The sequence below is a fragment of the Danio aesculapii genome, chromosome 25 (assembly GCF_903798145.1).
Source record: "Danio aesculapii chromosome 25, fDanAes4.1, whole genome shotgun sequence".
Lineage (NCBI taxonomy): Eukaryota > Metazoa > Chordata > Actinopteri > Cypriniformes > Danionidae > Danio > Danio aesculapii.
In genome coordinates this window covers 32,243,601-32,260,784 of record NC_079459.1, presented here as the reverse complement: position 1 = coordinate 32,260,784, position 17,184 = coordinate 32,243,601, and the positions used below count along the sequence as shown (strand labels likewise).

The 17,184-nt window shown below is 39.2% G+C and overlaps 1 protein-coding gene across 1 annotated transcript; it reads left to right on the top strand.

Moving 5' to 3' along the window:
- Positions 1–884: 884 nt before the first annotated feature.
- LOC130219218 (von Willebrand factor A domain-containing protein 5A) lies at positions 885–14,976 on the top strand. Its single transcript, XM_056451535.1, is given in 21 exon segments — positions 885–921; positions 1,582–1,859; positions 1,940–2,162; positions 2,236–2,402; positions 4,325–4,439; positions 4,510–4,685; positions 4,774–4,862; positions 5,057–5,201; positions 5,282–5,361; positions 5,746–5,860; positions 5,944–6,102; positions 6,186–6,289; positions 6,849–7,066; positions 10,493–10,522; positions 11,072–11,110; positions 11,362–11,445; positions 11,641–11,676; positions 11,772–11,852; positions 14,412–14,596; positions 14,664–14,787; positions 14,866–14,976. Coding segments are annotated over 21 exon segments (2,565 nt in total). The 3' UTR covers positions 14,946–14,976.
- The last annotated feature ends 2,208 nt before the right edge of the window (positions 14,977–17,184 follow it).

Below are 17,184 nucleotides of genomic sequence, written 5' to 3'. Positions count from 1 at the left end.
CAGAACAGCCCGACACAGAAACAGTTTCTTCCCTCAGGCAATCCATCTCATGAACACTTGATGATAATAATTGCGAAACCAACATCACTACTTGCTATACACTTTTATACACATATACACTTATTTAACAACACACTTTACATGCCAATTTGCACATAACAGCTGCACATATAACGTTGTATATAGTAATAAACATGTACATACACTTGTCAATCTGTATATTTGCACTCACTACTTACTTCAATTTTTTAAAAATATATTTATTATCTGTTTTTTGTCCTGTCTCTGTAATGCTGTTGCACTGTAGAAGCTCTGTCATGAAAACAAATTCCTAGTATGTGTGAACACACCTGGCAATAAAGCTCTTTCTGATTCTGATTCTGATATAGAAATGCCCTGTATTTTGGAGTTTTTAAATGAAAAGTGATAAAAAAAAAAACCCTCTGTAAAACATTTTACTCTTAGTTGACAGTTTTTGACGTGACTTAATCCAGTGTTCAGATTTTTGTGCTAAAATGTGTGCAAATGAGCAGATATTTCATAACAGAATCCCTCATTTGCATATTTAAACATATTTTTCTAACACTAATCAAACAACGTGGAAAGTATGGTGATGATGGGTATTAGTTTTACTTTATTTACCCTATTCACCTGTGGTGTCTTGGATGGATTTTCTTGTGGGGCTCAAAAATGTTTATGAATTAATATTCATGAGATATTACGTCATTACGCTCCTGCGCTCTTCTGACTCATCGGTGATTCAGCGACTTTGGGATAGCATCAGCTTCAGCACCAACAAGTACGCGTGTGTGTGGATTTGAAGCAGATAAAGGTGTACTTTCACTTTCACTTTTGATCTGAACTAAAACTCGAGCGTCATAATAATGAGCTGCGGTCTTTTGACGGAGAAAAACGAGCCAGGTATGAATTCATTTATTTACTGTGACATTAAAGTAATTATTGTGTAGTACATCTCTGTTTTTACACAGGATATTGTGTAAAAATACTTTAAGTTTTAGAGGATGGTCGCGGGATTTAACAAAATGTACGTTTTTCTCAAGAGTATTTGAAAAGTCATTTTTAACGGTCAACTAAGAAAGCGCGGGTGCTGCTAGAAGGGATACAGCTGCGGCCAAGAATTAAATATTTTGGAATCAACGAGAATTAATTAAATAGTTTATTAAATTACCCATTAATTGTATTTTTGTTAACGTTTACCCCCAGCCCAACCCTCACATTAATATAAAAACAGTAATTATAACAAGAAGTATTTCTATTATTTATTAAATTATCAATTAAATTGTATTTTATTAACATGTTCCCAATCCTAAACCCATCCCTCACAGTAACGTTAATTTAAAAATATGAATTATTGTTGTAACGTACAGTGTCACCAAAATCATGCTATATTGATGTATCTGTAGCTGTATCCTTAGACTTTACCAGACAAACCGTTCTCCTATTTTCAGTTAATAATGTTGATTTTGCTGTAGTTGTGATGTTATTCTGCAGTGTTTGTTAATGTGATGGCGTTTTGCTTTATTTGTGGTGAAGCTTTTCGGTATTTCTGATGTTATTCAGCTGTATTTGTGATGTTGTGCTGTATTTGTGATGTTATTTAGCTGTATTTGTGATGTTGTGCTGTGTTTGTGTCAGTTCCTCTGAAGAGCATCTCAGTGGAGGTTCGGGTTCAGGATCATGTCGCCTCAGTCTCCTCCACTCTGCAGTATGTGAATGAGGAGCAGCGCCCCCTGGAGGCCTTGTTCGTCTTCCCTCTGCCTGCTGATGCTGCTGTTTGCCACTTCAGTGCCAAGATCGGAGAGCAGGAGATTGTGGCAGAGCTTCAAGACAAAGAGACTGTGAGTCCAAATACAAACCTGTAGGAGGCGGCTTAGCATATATTTTTACTGTGTGGCTCAAAACAAACTGTGTGTTGCAGGCGAGGGATCAGTATGATGATGCTGTGAGTTCAGGACAGCAGGCGTTTCTGTTGGAAGAGAGCGCAGAGAATCCTGATGTGTTCAAACTGAGTGTTGGGTGTCTGTCGCCGGGTCAGAACGCTGCCGTCACCATCATCTACGTCATTGAGCTCGCTGTGCAGGCCGACCAATCACTGCACTTCTGTCTGCCGGCTGTTCTCAACCCCAGATACACACCAGAAGGTACTACAGCAGCAGTGGACGCACTCTTAATTAGCAGAGAGAAGTGTTTCTAACGTCTCTGTGTGTGTGTCAGGTTCAGGTGCTGGTATAGTGTCAGAGATTTCATCAGTATGTGGAGCAGTTCCCTACACTCTGACTCTCAGTGTCCATGTGAGCTCTCCAAAGCCCATCTCCAAACTAGAGTCCAACTGCACTCTGGATCCTCTAGTGTTCCTTTGCTCTGACCACACTGAGGCTAAGGTACTGTGTAGGGCTGTACAGAACATCACAATGTGCACATTTGCAATTTCCAAAACCCTTTCTTTTACTGTTCCTTGCTGGTGTAAAGATCTCCCCTATCCTATACAGACTGCAGATCCCTGGAATTGTTTATTTTTCTGTGAGCACTTAAAATAAATAAACTCTAGCTTCATTTCATTCTCATTCGCTTTTCTGAGGCCAGGTCGCGGAAGCAGCAGTCTTAGGAGAGAACTCCAGATTTCCTTTCCCCAGACACTTCCTCCAGCTCCTCCGGGGGGATCCTGAGGCGTTCCTAGGCCAGCCAAGAGAGATAGTCCTTCCAGTGTGTCCTGGGTCTTCCCCGAGGGCTCCTCCCAGTGGGACATACCTGGAACACCTTCTTAGGTAGGCGTCCAGGAGCCATCTGAAACAGATACCCAAGCCACCTCAGCTGACTTCCCTCGATGTGGAGGAGCAGCGGCTCTACTCCGATCTCCTTTCGGGTGACAGAGCTCCTCACCCTATCTATAAGGGTGCGCCCTGCCACGCTGCAAAGGAAACTCATTTTGGCTGCTTGTTTCCGGGATCGTGTCCTTTCGGTCATGACCCAAAGCTTATGACCATAGGTGAGAGTAGGAATGTAGATTGACTGGTAAATCGAAAGCTTTGCCTTCGGCTCAGCTCCTTCTTTACCACAACGGACCAGTACATTGACTGCATTACTGCTGCTGCTGCACCGATCCGCCTGTCAATCTCACACTCCATCCTTCCCTCACTCGTGAACAAAACCCCAAGATACTTGAACTCCTCCACCTGGGGTAAAGACTTTCCTCCAACCTGGAGATGCAAACCACCTTTTTCTAGTGCAGCATTATGGCCTCTAGCTTGTATTTTATTTTTACCTGAGTACTGTTAGGCCCCGTTTTCACTGGTAATTAAGTGTGACCCAATTCCGATTTGTTGCTCATATGTGACACATATCGGATCTGTTCTATGATCGTGTATACATGAAAAAAACGCATGCATTCGGATATTCAGGGATCATTTTCAGCCCTCCTTCATATGTGGAAATAAATCAGATATAAATCGGATATGTGACAATGCGACTATCATGTAAACAGGCAGATCTGATTTGTTGAGGCATTCCATTTTGTACGTCATTAAACTTGCGACAATGTGGTTCTTCTCCGTGGTTTGATAACGTAGAAGGGAGAGCGTGTGTGTGCTCATCCTAAAATTTCGGACCCACTGCTTCTCATTAAAGCCCGCCACAATTTGCTCCCACCGGACCTGAGATCTCTCTCGTACCCACAAATTCCTCTGAATGGTGGAGGACACCCTATATAAACCATAGGCACAAGCTGCGATGACGGCCCTTTCCCTCAGTCTCATAATCATTTTAAAGTTGGGCGAACTTAGCATATTTCGCAGAGCTAAAAGCAAGACAATTTCTTCTATTGTGGCTAGTGTGGCGCAGATGCTAGAACCTACCTTTATGCATGCGCGACATCGTAAATTGTATACCAAGTGTAAACACATGAATCGGAAATGGGTCACAATTAAAACAAACGTGTAAACGGACAGGCAAAAAAAATCAAATATAGGCTCCAAATTCCGAATTAGGCATCAAGATCTGACAGTGTAAACGGGGCCTAAGACTCCCCAGAAAAACAAAAACAACACTGATTATTTAATTAGTATTTTTTCTTTTGTTGTATTTTTCTTTTGTTGTTATATTTGTCTATGCTTATCTAATTTGTTTGTTATATTATATGCATACGCCCTCCTCTTTTCAAATTTCTCTATTCATGTTATCTGGTGCTATTATTACATATTGCAGAAAAACTAAATATCTCAATATTGTGCAGCACTAGTGTCTTGATGTGTTTATGTGGATGTGTGAACAGTGCAGGTTTATCCATGTGCCTTTATTATGTGTGTAGGTGAATCTGAGTCCTGGTCACATGTTTGATAGGGATGTTGAGCTGTTTCTGTACTATCAGGACACCCATCAGCCCTCTGCTGTAGTGGAGGCAGGAGTGGCCACTGCACCATCAGGTAAGAGCTGTAGCTCACTGGAATTATAGGATTTAGTGATCAAATTTTCACTCTCTTTCTGTTGATTCAGGTTCTCTAATGAAGGATCCAGTGGTCATGATAAGTTTGTACCCAGAGTTCCCAGAGGAAATGATGTCATCATTGAAAGATCAAGGCGAGTTTGTTTTTGTGATGGACAGATCAGGCAGTATGGACTGCATGATGCATCGTGGAATAGGAGCACAGAAATGTATTGAAAGTGCAAAGGTAAGATTTAAAGATTAGGATTAACTTTTGTTTCGGTTGGTGTGTATTTAGATGAGACACTTGAATTTCTGTTCATGTCTCTCTGCAGGACACTCTGCTCTTACTGTTAAAGAGTCTGCCCATGGGATGCTACTTCAACATCTATGGATTTGGATCTCGTTTTGAGTCTTTCTTCCCGTTAGTGTCTAGATCTTTATAGTATCCATATCTGTCATGGTTCTATGTGTGTCTTGTTTTTGTTGTCAACACCCCCTGAACTCATTCTGCGTTTGGCTCATCCTTCCTGTACCGTGGCAATATCTTTTATAGATATTCAGATTTTCATTTTGAAAAGTGTCAGCGATGACGAGGAGATCTTTCTGTCTTTGCAGTAAAAGTGTCGAGTACAACCAGAACAAAATGGATCAAGCTCTTAAAAAAGTAAAGAAAATGCGAGCAGACATGGGCGGCACAGAGATTTTACAGCCTCTAAAGCACATCTACAGTCAGCCCTGTATCCCTGAACACCCTAGACAGGTTCAACACCTCAACTACTCATTGATATTGGTGTAAAAGCATAAACATGACTTGTTAGTCTGATATTTTTCTGTGTTCAGCTGTTCATCTTCACTGATGGAGAAGTAGAAAACACTAAAGAGGTGCTGGATCTGGTGAAAAGTCACGCTCCCTCTCACAGGTAAAGTTCTGTACTTTAGGCCAACAGCTGATGGAGCTCTAGACTAGTTTTTCACAGCAGATGGAGCTCTAGACTAGTTTTTAACAGCAAATGGTGCTCTAGGCTGGTTTTTAACAGCAGAGGGTGCTCTAGAATAGTTTTTAATAGCAGTCAACGTTCTAGGCTACTTTTTTACAATAGAGGGTGCTCTAGGCTAGTTTTATTAGCAGATGGAGCTCTAGGCTAGTTTTTAACAGCAGACGGCACTTTATGCTAACAGCAGATGGTGCTAAAGAGGTGCTGGATCTGGTGAAACGTCACGCTCACTCTCACAGGTGAAGTTCTGCTGGGTTTGATCATTCAGATCTTCATCGTTAACAGTAACAGTGTTTCTTGTGTCTCCAGGTGTTTCTCGTTTGGGATTGGTGAAGGTGCGAGTACCGCCCTCATCACAGGATTGGCCAGAGAGGGATCTGGTCACGCTCAGTTCATCACAGGCAGCGAGCGCATGCAGCCCAAAGTAAAGTTCTCCACTGGACTTGACAGACACAAATGATTCCTAGTCACATGACTCAATGTCTCTTTTTCTTTAAACTGTATCAGGTGATGGAGTCCCTCAGGTTTGCTCTTCAGACTGCTGTGTCTAATATCTCTGTGAAGTGGAGACTTCCAAAGCATGTTACTGCTGAAACAGTTTCTCCACCCATCAATGTGCTCTTCCAGGGTCAAAGGACTCTCATTTATGCCCAGCTTAAAGGAAAGGTGAGATGATTTAGTGTGTTTCTTAAACTAGTGACTCTCATTGGTTGAGGTGACAATCATCTTTGCTAATCCTTCTCTAACAGATTTCAGGAGACTCTGAGGGATCAGTGACAGTCGAATACAGTCTTGAAGGTCAACCAGTGACAAACCAGCTGCACTTCTGCATCAAACCAACTGAGGAAACAGGGTAACACACACAAACGCACATAAAAACACTAACAAAAGTCAGTTTCTCATTTCCCTAACCAAGTACTTTATGAAATAAGTCAAGTAACTCAATTTATTTTGTTCATTTAAAGATAAAATTGACAAACACTTTCTTTCACCTCAGTAGCGGAATGAACTGACAACTTATCCAGCATATTTACACAGCGGATGCCTTTCCAGATGCAACCCAGTACTGGGAAACACCCATACACACTCATTGACACACATACACTACGGCCAATTTAGCTTACCTAATTCACCTATACTGCATGTTTTTGGACTTGTGGGGGAAACTGGAGCACCAGGTGGAAACCCACGCCAACATGGGGAGAATATGCGAACTCCACACAGAAATGCCAAATGACCCAGCCGAGGCTCGAACCAGCGACCTTGCTGTGAGGCGACAGCGCTACCCATTGCGCCACTGTGCCACCCCTACTGTTAATCATATTTTAGTCATTTTTTTGTAGCAGATGATATATTTGATCTAAGCATAGTAACATGCTGTGTTTTACATTTTTTTTCCACATTTTCCGCAGGTTGGTCATCCATCGGCTGGCGGCTCGAACCCTGATCCGTTCTCTGGAGCAGAAGGAAAGGTCATGTGATGGAGATGTTGAAGGTATCAGGAACAGTATAGTGGAGCTCAGTGTTCAGGCAGGAGTGAGCAGTGTTCATACAGCCTTCGTTGGCATTAATAAAGAGACCAAACAGACTGTGAAAGGACCCCTGCAGCAGAGAAGAGTGCCGACATACGGTTAGTGCTCTGCTTGTGTTTGCATGAGTGACTTTTTACTGACATGTTTATCTTTGATAAATTAGTGCATTGTGAACATTACTTAGATTATCAGAATGCATCGGAATTCTGTCTTGAATCAATTCTGAGCTTAGACTTTAACAGCAGAGGGTGCTCTAGACTAGTTTTTAACAGCAGATGGCGCTGTAGACTAATTTTTAACAGCAGATGGCACTCAAGGCTAGTTTTTAACAGCAGACTGCTCTCTAGACTAGTTTTTACCAGCAGATGGCTCTCTAGACTAGTTTTTAACAACAGACAGCACTTTAGGCCAACAGCTGATGGTGCTCAAGACTAGTTTTTAACAGCAGATGGCGCTGTAGACTAATTTTTAACAGCAGATGGCATGCTAGGCTAGTTTTTAACAGCAGACGGCTCTCTAGACTAATTTTAACAGCAGATGGCACTCTACGCTAGTTTTTAACAGCAGATGGCACTCTAGGCTAGTTCTTTTAACAGTAGAGGGTGCTCTAGGCTAGTTTTTAACAGCAGATGGCGCTGTAGACTAATTTTTAACAGCAGATGGCACTCTAGGCTAGTTTTTAACAGCAGATGGCTCTCTAGACTAGTTTTTAACAGCAGAGGGTGCTCTAGGCTAGTTTTTAACAGCAGATGGCACGCTAGGCTAGTTTTTAACTGCAGACGGCTCTCTAGGCTAGTTTTTAACAGCAGATGGCACTCTAGGCTAGTTTTTAACAGCAGATGGCACTCTAGGCTAGTTTTTAACTGCAGACGGCTCTCTAGGCTAGTTTTTAACAGCAGATGGCACTCTAGGCTAGTTTTTAACTGCAGACGGCTCTCTAGGCTAGTTTTTAACAGCAGATGGCACTCTAGGCTAGTTTTTAACTGCAGACGGCTCTCTAGGCTAGTTTTTAACAGCAGATGGCACTCTAGGCTAGTTTTTAACTGCAGACGGCTCTCTAGGCTAGTTTTTAACAGCAGATGGCACTCTAGGCTAGTGTTTAACAGCAGATGGTGCTCTAGACTAGTTCTTTTAACAGTAGAGGGTGCTCTAGGCAAGTTTTTAACAGCAGAAGGCGCTGTAGACTAATTTTTAACAGCAGATGCCACTCTAGGCTAGTGTTTAACAGCAGATGGTGCTCTAGACTAGTTTTTAACAGCAGATGATGCTCTAGACTAGTTTTTAACAGCAGATGGCTCTCTAGACTAGTTTTTAACAGCAGATGGCTCTCTAGACTAGTTTTTAACAGCAGACGGCACTCTAGACTAGTTTTTAACAGCAGATGGCTCTCTAGACTAGTTTTTAACAGCAGATGGCACTCTAGGCTAGTGTTTAACAGCAGATGGTGCTCTAGACTAGTTTTTAACAGCAGATGATGCTCTAGACTAGTTTTTAACAGCAGATGGCACTCTAGGCTTGTTTTTAACAGGAGACAGCGCTCTAGAATAATTTTTTATGTCAGTCGGCATTCTAGGCTAGTTTTTTACAATAGAGGGTGCTCTAGGCTAGTTTTATTAGCAGATGAAGCTCTAGGCTAGTTTTTAACAGTAGATGGTGCTCTAGGCTAGTTTTTAACAGCAGATTGTGCTCTAGGCTAGTTTTTAACAGCAGACAGCACTTTATGCTAACAGCAGATGGTGTTTTAGACTAGTTTTCAACAGCAGATGGCACTCGGCTAGTTTTTTAACAGCAGACGGCACTCTAGGCTAACAGCAGATGGCACCATAGACTGGTTTTTAACACGCACACACACACATCACGAAATGCGGAGTTTTTTTTTCTTTCCATTCAACTTTCAATTAAAACAACACTCTTCCACCAGTCCTTACTTTATATTCGTGTCTAAAACCCCAGTTTGTCACGGGGACGTGAATGATATGTTCATGAGTGAAAATTAAACTTGAAACGGACTGCAGTAAAGTCGAAAATTTAAGGATAAAACACCCCAAATTGCATGAGCCTCTGCATGAAACGTGAATAGCCTGGTGACGCAACGTTCAAAAAGCACTTCACGTAACACCATAATTATATTATTGTCTTATTAAGGCAAATAACTGATGTCCATGTAAACATAGTCAGTAGTGTCTTCAAAGTAAGTGAAAGATCCAGAAGGGCATCCTGCTGATTTGATTCAGAAGGGCACTTGTCAGACGGCTCACTGGTTTGACTTTCATTCATTCACCGTCATTCATTTTAAAAAGCACCCGCTCTATTTTATTTGTGTTTATTTTACTGGAACGCATAAACTCTACAGGTGCCTGATAGTTAGCTGTGGAGCTAACGTTAATCATATTCCCTCTAGTGAACGCATAAATATCGTCATCATAATTTACTCGAGTGCACGCCTCAATGTCTCGCGCCCCACTTATTAGGTGCTGACCCCCCCCCCCCAGGTGGCTCGCTGGTTTTTAAGAGCAGATGGTGCTCTAGGCTAGTTTTTAACAGCAGATGGCACTTTAGGCTAACAGCTGATAATGCTCTAGACTAGTTTTTAACAGCAGATGGCGCTTTAGGCTAGTTTTTAACAGCAGACGGCACTTTAGGCTAACAGCTGATAATGCTCTAGACTAGTTTTTAACAGCAGATGGCGTTAGGTTAGTTTTTAACAACAGACGGCACTTTAGGCTAACAGCTGATAATGCTCTAGACTAGTTTTTAACAGCAGATGGCGCTTTAGACTAGTTTTTAACAGCAGACGGCGCTTTAGGGTAGTTTTTAACAGCAAACGGCACTTTAGGCTAGTTTTTAACAGCAGATGGCAATCTAGGCTAATAGCAGATGGTGCTCTAGGCTAGTTTTTAACAGCAGACGGCACTTTAGGCTAACAGCTGAAAATGCTCTAGACTAGTTTTTAACAGCAGATGGCGTTAGGTTAGTTTTTAACAACAGACGGCACTTTAGGCTAACAGCTGATAATGCTCTAGACTAGTTTTTAACAGCAGATGGCGCTTTAGACTAGTTTTTAACAGCAGACGGCGCTTTAGGGTAGTTTTTAACAGCAAACGGCACTTTAGGCTAGTTTTTAACAGCAGATGGCAATCTAGGCTAATAGCAGATGGTGCTCTAGGCTAGTTTTTAACAGCAGACGGCACTTTAGGCTAACAGCTGATAATGCTCTAGACTAGTTTTTAACAGCAGATGGCGCTTTAGGCTAGTTTTTAACAGCAGACGGCAATCTAGGCTAATAGCAGATGGTGCTCTAGGCTAGTTTTTAACTGCAGACGGCTTTCTAGAATAGTTTTAACAGCAGAAGGCACTCTAGACTAGATTTAACAGCATACAGTGCTCTAGTCTTAAACCTTTCCTAAATTTATTACTGATTATTTGTAAACACAGAATCCATTTTCGATTCGCAATGCATTGATTTAACAGACCTACTTTTGATGAGTTCATGCTGTTAAGAGGTGGACTTAAATCTTTTTCAGGTTTGCAAGTATCAAGTGTGCAGATACAAGGTAAAAAAAACTAAAAAACAATGGGTCTTGTTATTTGCTATCTGTTTTTATAGCATAAGCAGATCAACACAGCTAGACTTTTGCCGTTAACCAGTATGTAACCTATAAACCTTTTTCAGTGTATTTGTGTGAATGTCAGCATGCCTAATGTGAGTATGAATAGCTTTTTCTGTTACTCGTCTGTATGACGCCAACCTGATTTCACCAAGTAGGACATTTTCCTGGATTAACATCTATGTTGATCCTGAAACATTTGAATCAGCCAATCAGAATTAAGGGATATGTTTACCTTTTATGTTACTTTAGGCTTACGGTTAGGTTTATGCACTTCTACATGATTGTTATCCATCTATTATTCTCCTCTGATTTTGGGAATAATTTACAGTTATGGTTGAGTTTAGGGGTAGAGAATAAGTATGGATTAAATTTTCCAACAGGAATGATGTTCCAGGATCAACATAGATGTTAATCCAGGATCGCATCGTACTTGGCAAAATCATGATGTTTACATTCAAAGTGTTCACTTCATAAATTACAAATGTTTTTCAGATTTGATTGAGGGAGGTTACATGGTGGCTCCAGATCAAAGTAAGACAAACAAACAGTTGAATCTAAGTGCCATGTGCTCTGTGTAACGTTCATTATTCTTGCATTTGTATTTTGCAATTTACCTACGTGAATACTTAATCTTGCATTTGCTGTGTGCTAAATTGCCAGTGATAGAACAATAACTTTAGTCATATTTATTTTTGTCATAACCTAGGCTTGATAAACATTTAATATCAGAATATACAATATACTTTTGTGTGTATTAATTTTCTTCTGTTTTGTTATGGTAGTACAAGAAATGTCCTATCATTGCTCCTACATTGCTCCGAGATCTCCGAACTGGCTTGAACGTCTGGTTTTCAGAGACCATAAACGTAAGTGAACTAGATATATTGGAGAATTCATTGCATTTAACACTGAACGCCTAAATACATTGAAGATATTGAAGGAAAAGCAAGACTAGAAGCCATATAAATGAGCTGTCTGTTGTTGTAGTAATCTTTGTTTTATAAAGAGTAAGAAAAGTTTTTGTTTTAGATTTATTTTCCTATTTCTCTTTATTTTTTCAGCGACTGCACCTGAGCAGAAGATTGGATTTATGACAAGTAACACATTGAACACATAGCATCACTAAAGCTCTCTAAATGTGAAGCACAAATAGTGTTGCCTCTTGAGTAATGATTATAATTGTTATTTGCAGAGGTCCAGAATTTCTTCAGTCGCGGCGTTAAGACTGACACTGTCCAGTGTGGAGAGACAAACTCTCAAAGCCAGAATGATGGTACACACACACACACACACACTAATACATATACATATACTGTACGCATAAACAAATACATACAGTATGTTGGGTTATCATGTTTTATGGGCTCTTCCCATTTTTATACTGTAAAGACTGTATTTTGTGTCCGTTTTTCCCAACTCTACCCTTAAACACAACCCTCACAGGGGACATTCGGAAGTTTACATTTTCACAATACTTCATTCTGGGTCATTTATCAGCCGTTTTTCAAATTGGGACCAAAAAACTGTCCCTACAAGGGCAAAAATGACTGGAATAGCTATACTTGTGGGGACATTTGGTGCCCACAACATGATGAATGCCAGAACTACTCGCGCGCACACACACATATGTTGGGTTATCATGTTTGATGGGGTCTTCCTGTAGTCTTTCCATTTTAATACTGTACAGACTGTAAATTGTGTCTGTTTTTCCCAACTCTACCCCTAAACCCAACCCTCACAGGAACAATTCTGCAGTTTTACATTTTCACAATACTTCATTCTGGGTCATTTATCAGCGTTTTCCAAATCGGATCAAAAAAATTTCCCACAAGGGCAAAAATGACTGGTATTGATATACTTGTGGGGACATTTGGAGCCTACAACATGATGAATACCAAAACTACTCATACACATACGTACATGCATATCTACACAAACCTATATGTTGGGTTATCATGTTTTATGGGGTCTTCCCATTTTTATACAGTACAGACTGTATATTGTGTCCATTTTCCCCAACTCTACCCTTAAACCCAACTCTCACAGGAAACAGAAAAAACCTTCTGCAGTTTTACATTTTCACAATACTTCATTCTGGGTCATTTATCAGCCGTTTTTCAAATCGGGACCAAAAAATGTTCCCACAAGGGCAAAAATGACTGGGATAGCTATACTTGTGGGGACATTTGGTGCCCACAACAAAATGAATACCAGAAATACTCACACACAAACACATATGTTGGGTTATCATATTTTATGGGGTCTTCCTGTAGTCTTCCCATTTTTATACTGTACAGACTGTAAATTGTGTCTGTTTTTCCCAACTCTACCATTAAACCCTACCGTCTCAGGAAAAATTCTGCCGTTTTACATTTTCACGATACTTCATTCTGTGTTATTTATCAGCTGTTTCCAAATCTGACCAAAAAATGTTCCCACAAGGGCAAAACAAACTGGTATTGATATACTTTTTGGACATTTGGTGCCTACAACATGATGAATACCAAAACTACTCATACACATACATACACATATATATATATATATATATATATATATATATATATATATATATATATATATATATATATATATATATATATATATATATATATATATATATATATATATATATGCGCAAACACATATGCTGGGTTGTCATGTTTTATGGGGTCTTCACATTTTTATACTGGACAGACTGTATATTGTGTCCGTTTTCCCCAACTCTAACCTTAAACCCAACCCTCACAGGACATTTTAACAATACTTCATTCTGGGTAATTTATCAGACGTTTTCCAAATCAGGAAAAAAAATGTCCCCACATAGGCAAAAATGACTGGTATTGCTATACTTGTGGGGACATTTTGTGCTTACAACATGATAAATACCAGAACTAGCATGTTTTATGGCACTGATCATCAACTGGTGGCCCGGACTGGATTCCAAAATTGTGAGGATTAAAAAGAAAATAATGGTCCACACTATTAAAGCAACTAAAAATAACAGCAACTGAGTCTCTTGTCAGAATAACCACCAATTATAACTTTATTTAGGCTACACTCCGAAATGAGGACATACTCAGACAGACTATGCGGTGTTAAGCATTTGTTTCGAACAGGCTTAAAAAACAAACGAACACATAACTTTTCGTCATGCCCTTACTTAATATTTGTTTTTTTTATTTCTAAGTCTCAACAACATGCATGAAACTAGTTTGAAACTTAATAAAATGTTAAGCCAAAATGTAGTTGATTACCCCTGTTTTATGGGGTATTTCTGTAGTCTTCCCACTTTTATACTGTACATACTGTAAATTGTGCCTGTCTTTCCCAACTCTACCCTTAAACGCAACCCTCACAGGAACAATTCTGCAGTTTTACATTTTCACAATACTTCATTCTGGGTTATTTATCAGCCGTTTACCAAAATGAACTGGTATTGATATACTTGTGGGGACATTTGGTGCCTACAACATGATGGATACCAAAACTACGCATATGCGCAAACACATATGCTGGGTTGTCATGTTTTATGGGGTCTTTTATTATTTTATACTGTACAGACTATATGGTTTCTTCGTAATCCAACTCTACCCCTAAACCCAACCATTACAGGAAAAATTCTGCAGTTTTACATTTTCAAAATGCGTCATTCTGGGTCATTTTATTAGCCATTTTCCAAACTGTCACCAAAAAAAGTCCCTACAAGGGCAATTATTACTGGTATTGCTAAACTTGTGGGGACATTTGGTATCTAGTACAAAGTGTGGTAACTGTGTATCATACATGTGCATCATAAACACATTTTACACTCCGCACACATGTATTTTAGTCATAGATGCGAGTGAAATACCTGCGGTGTCAAGTCCTGAGGCAGCTGCTTCTGAGCTCCAGCAAGACCTGTTACTCCCGCTGGTTTCCCTTCAGAAGGCCTCGGGCTACTGGGAACTTGACGCTGCATTGGCTTCTGTGTTTGGGAAGACTAAGGATGAGCTGACCAATCAGAAACCAGCACAGGTGAGACATCTGACAAAACAACAGTAATGCTGATGGTGTCCAGCATCAGATGATGGTTTGTGCACAGGTGGATGGGTCAGTGTGGGCCACTCTCCTGGCTCTGATCTGGTTGTACGGCTGGAGGAAAGAGCAGCAGGTGGAGTGGCAGTTTGTGGCCAGGAAGGCAGCGGCGTGGATCGCCTCTCAGAAAGGTCAGATCTCCATTCTGGAGCACATTCATTCAGAGATGATGAAGAAAATCATGTTAAAATCACGTGTGTTTTTTTCAGTGGGCGATCTGTCTCAGTGTGTGTGTGTGGGTAATGTCCTGCTCGGATGTCAGGTCACCAAAGACACTCTGGGGATCTGAAGATATCACTGTTTCTGCATAATGTGCCATATAAATGGCAAAAATACACACACACACACATATATATATATATATATATATATATATATATATATATATATATATATATATATATATATATATATATATATATATATATATATATACAGTGCCCAGCATAATTGAGTACAGCCCATTTTGAAAATGAATATTTCTATAAACTCTCAGTGAATATAGACGATGTATTTTGGTGCATTTAAACAAAACAGACTAAACCTATATATTTATTTAAATAATACTTTAGTCACCAAACATCTTTAGAAATTGAAAGATAATACAATTAAATTCAAGCTAAATATTGCAAAAATAAATGACAACCTACAAAATTTCAATAAGTTTTAATTTTTTTGCTTCTGTTTATTTTTTTTCCTTTTTTAAAAATTTGTATTTAGTATTTTTCTATAACATAAATGTGGGTGAACTAGTTTTTGGACTGTTATCATAAGTTAATTTGTTAGATAAGCTCCACATTTGGCTTCAGTACTGACTAATGTAAATGCACAAATATAATATTATATAGCTTCCTATTAAAAATATGAATTTAAAAGAGATTTGTGAGGGGTGTACGTGTATATGCTGAGCACTGTATATAGTTTATGAATGCTATTAACAATCTTGCACTGCAGCTATTCTAACTTTTTTTCTATCCCTCAGCTGTAAAAATAATATTTGTGTCAAAGCCAAAGAGTTTGCTAATGAAAAAGTATATAAAGGAATTACATTTATTTACTTCATAAATCACCATGTGAAAATCTCTATCTATCTATCTATCTATCTATCTATCTATCTATCTATCTATCTATCTATCTATCTATCTATCTATCTATCTATCTATCTATCTATCTATCTATCTATCTATCTATCTATCTATCTATCTATCTATCTATCTATCTATCTATCTATCTATCTATCTATCTATCTATCGTTCTGTCTGTCTGTCTGTCTGTCTGTCTGTCTGTCTGTCTGTCTGTCTGTCTGTCTGTCTATCTATCTATCTATCTATGTCCATCCATCCATCCATCCATCCATCTATCCATCTATCTATCTATGTCTGTCTGTCCATCTGTCCGTCCGTCTGTCTGTCTGTTTGTCCATCTGTCTGTCCATCCGTCTATCTATCAATTTGTCTGTCTGTCTATCTATCTATCCATCTATCCATCTATCCATCTATCCATCTATCTATCTATCTATCTATCTCATAACTTGTGATGTTACCTCAGGGATCTGTCTTTGGTCCAAAACTTTTTAGGAAATAGACAATAATTTAAGAAATTGGTAAATGTCTCTCTGTCTTTCTGTCTGTCTGTCTGTGTTTATCTTCATTAAACTTGTGGAAAATTCTTTTTTAAGCTTGTCTTTATTAATCTCTACTCTTTTTACTGTTCAAATTCACATTTTTAAAATCAGAAGTTGTTATTGACATAAATGGCTTTAAGAGCTAGAATACATATTTTCCTCTAATGCCATGTGAATTGTGCACTGTTGACAACTCTTTGAGAAACAAAAATATATTCTAAGAGTGAATTTTTTATTTTATTTTGTATTATTTTGTTTTATAGTAATAAAAGACTTTTAAATACTGTCTATTCAGAATAACAAAATAAAAATCAGCTATTAGGGGTAACACGGTGGCTCAGTGGTTAGCACTGTCGCCTCACAGCAAGAAGGTTGCTGGATTGAGTCCTAGTTGGCATTTCTGTGTGGAGTTTGCATGTTCTCCCCGTGTTGGCGTGGGTTTCCTCCTGGTGCTCCGGTTTCCCTCACAGTCCAAACACATGCGCTCTAGGTGAATTGAATAAACTAAATTGTCCATAGTGTGCGTGTGTGATTGAGTGTGTATGGGTGTTTCCGAGTACTGGGTTGCAACTGGAAGGGCAACCACTGTGTAAAACATGCTAGAAAAGTTGGTGGTTCATTTCGTTGTGGTGACCCCTGATAAATAAGGGACTAAGCCAAAGGAAAATGAATGAAATCAGGTATTACCTTTAATGTAGGTTATATAAAAAATATGTGATATCCACTTTTAATAACTTAATTTGGACTTTAAATTAATAATAATAACAAATTAACAATTTTTTTTGGGCTCAACCAAAAGGTAGTGCAGAAACGTTTGACTAACTTTAAGAAGAGTTTCTCTCTTTATATTTTTTTGTGGTTATTTAAATGCCATATTTAATGGGGTAGATAATCCACCCAAAAC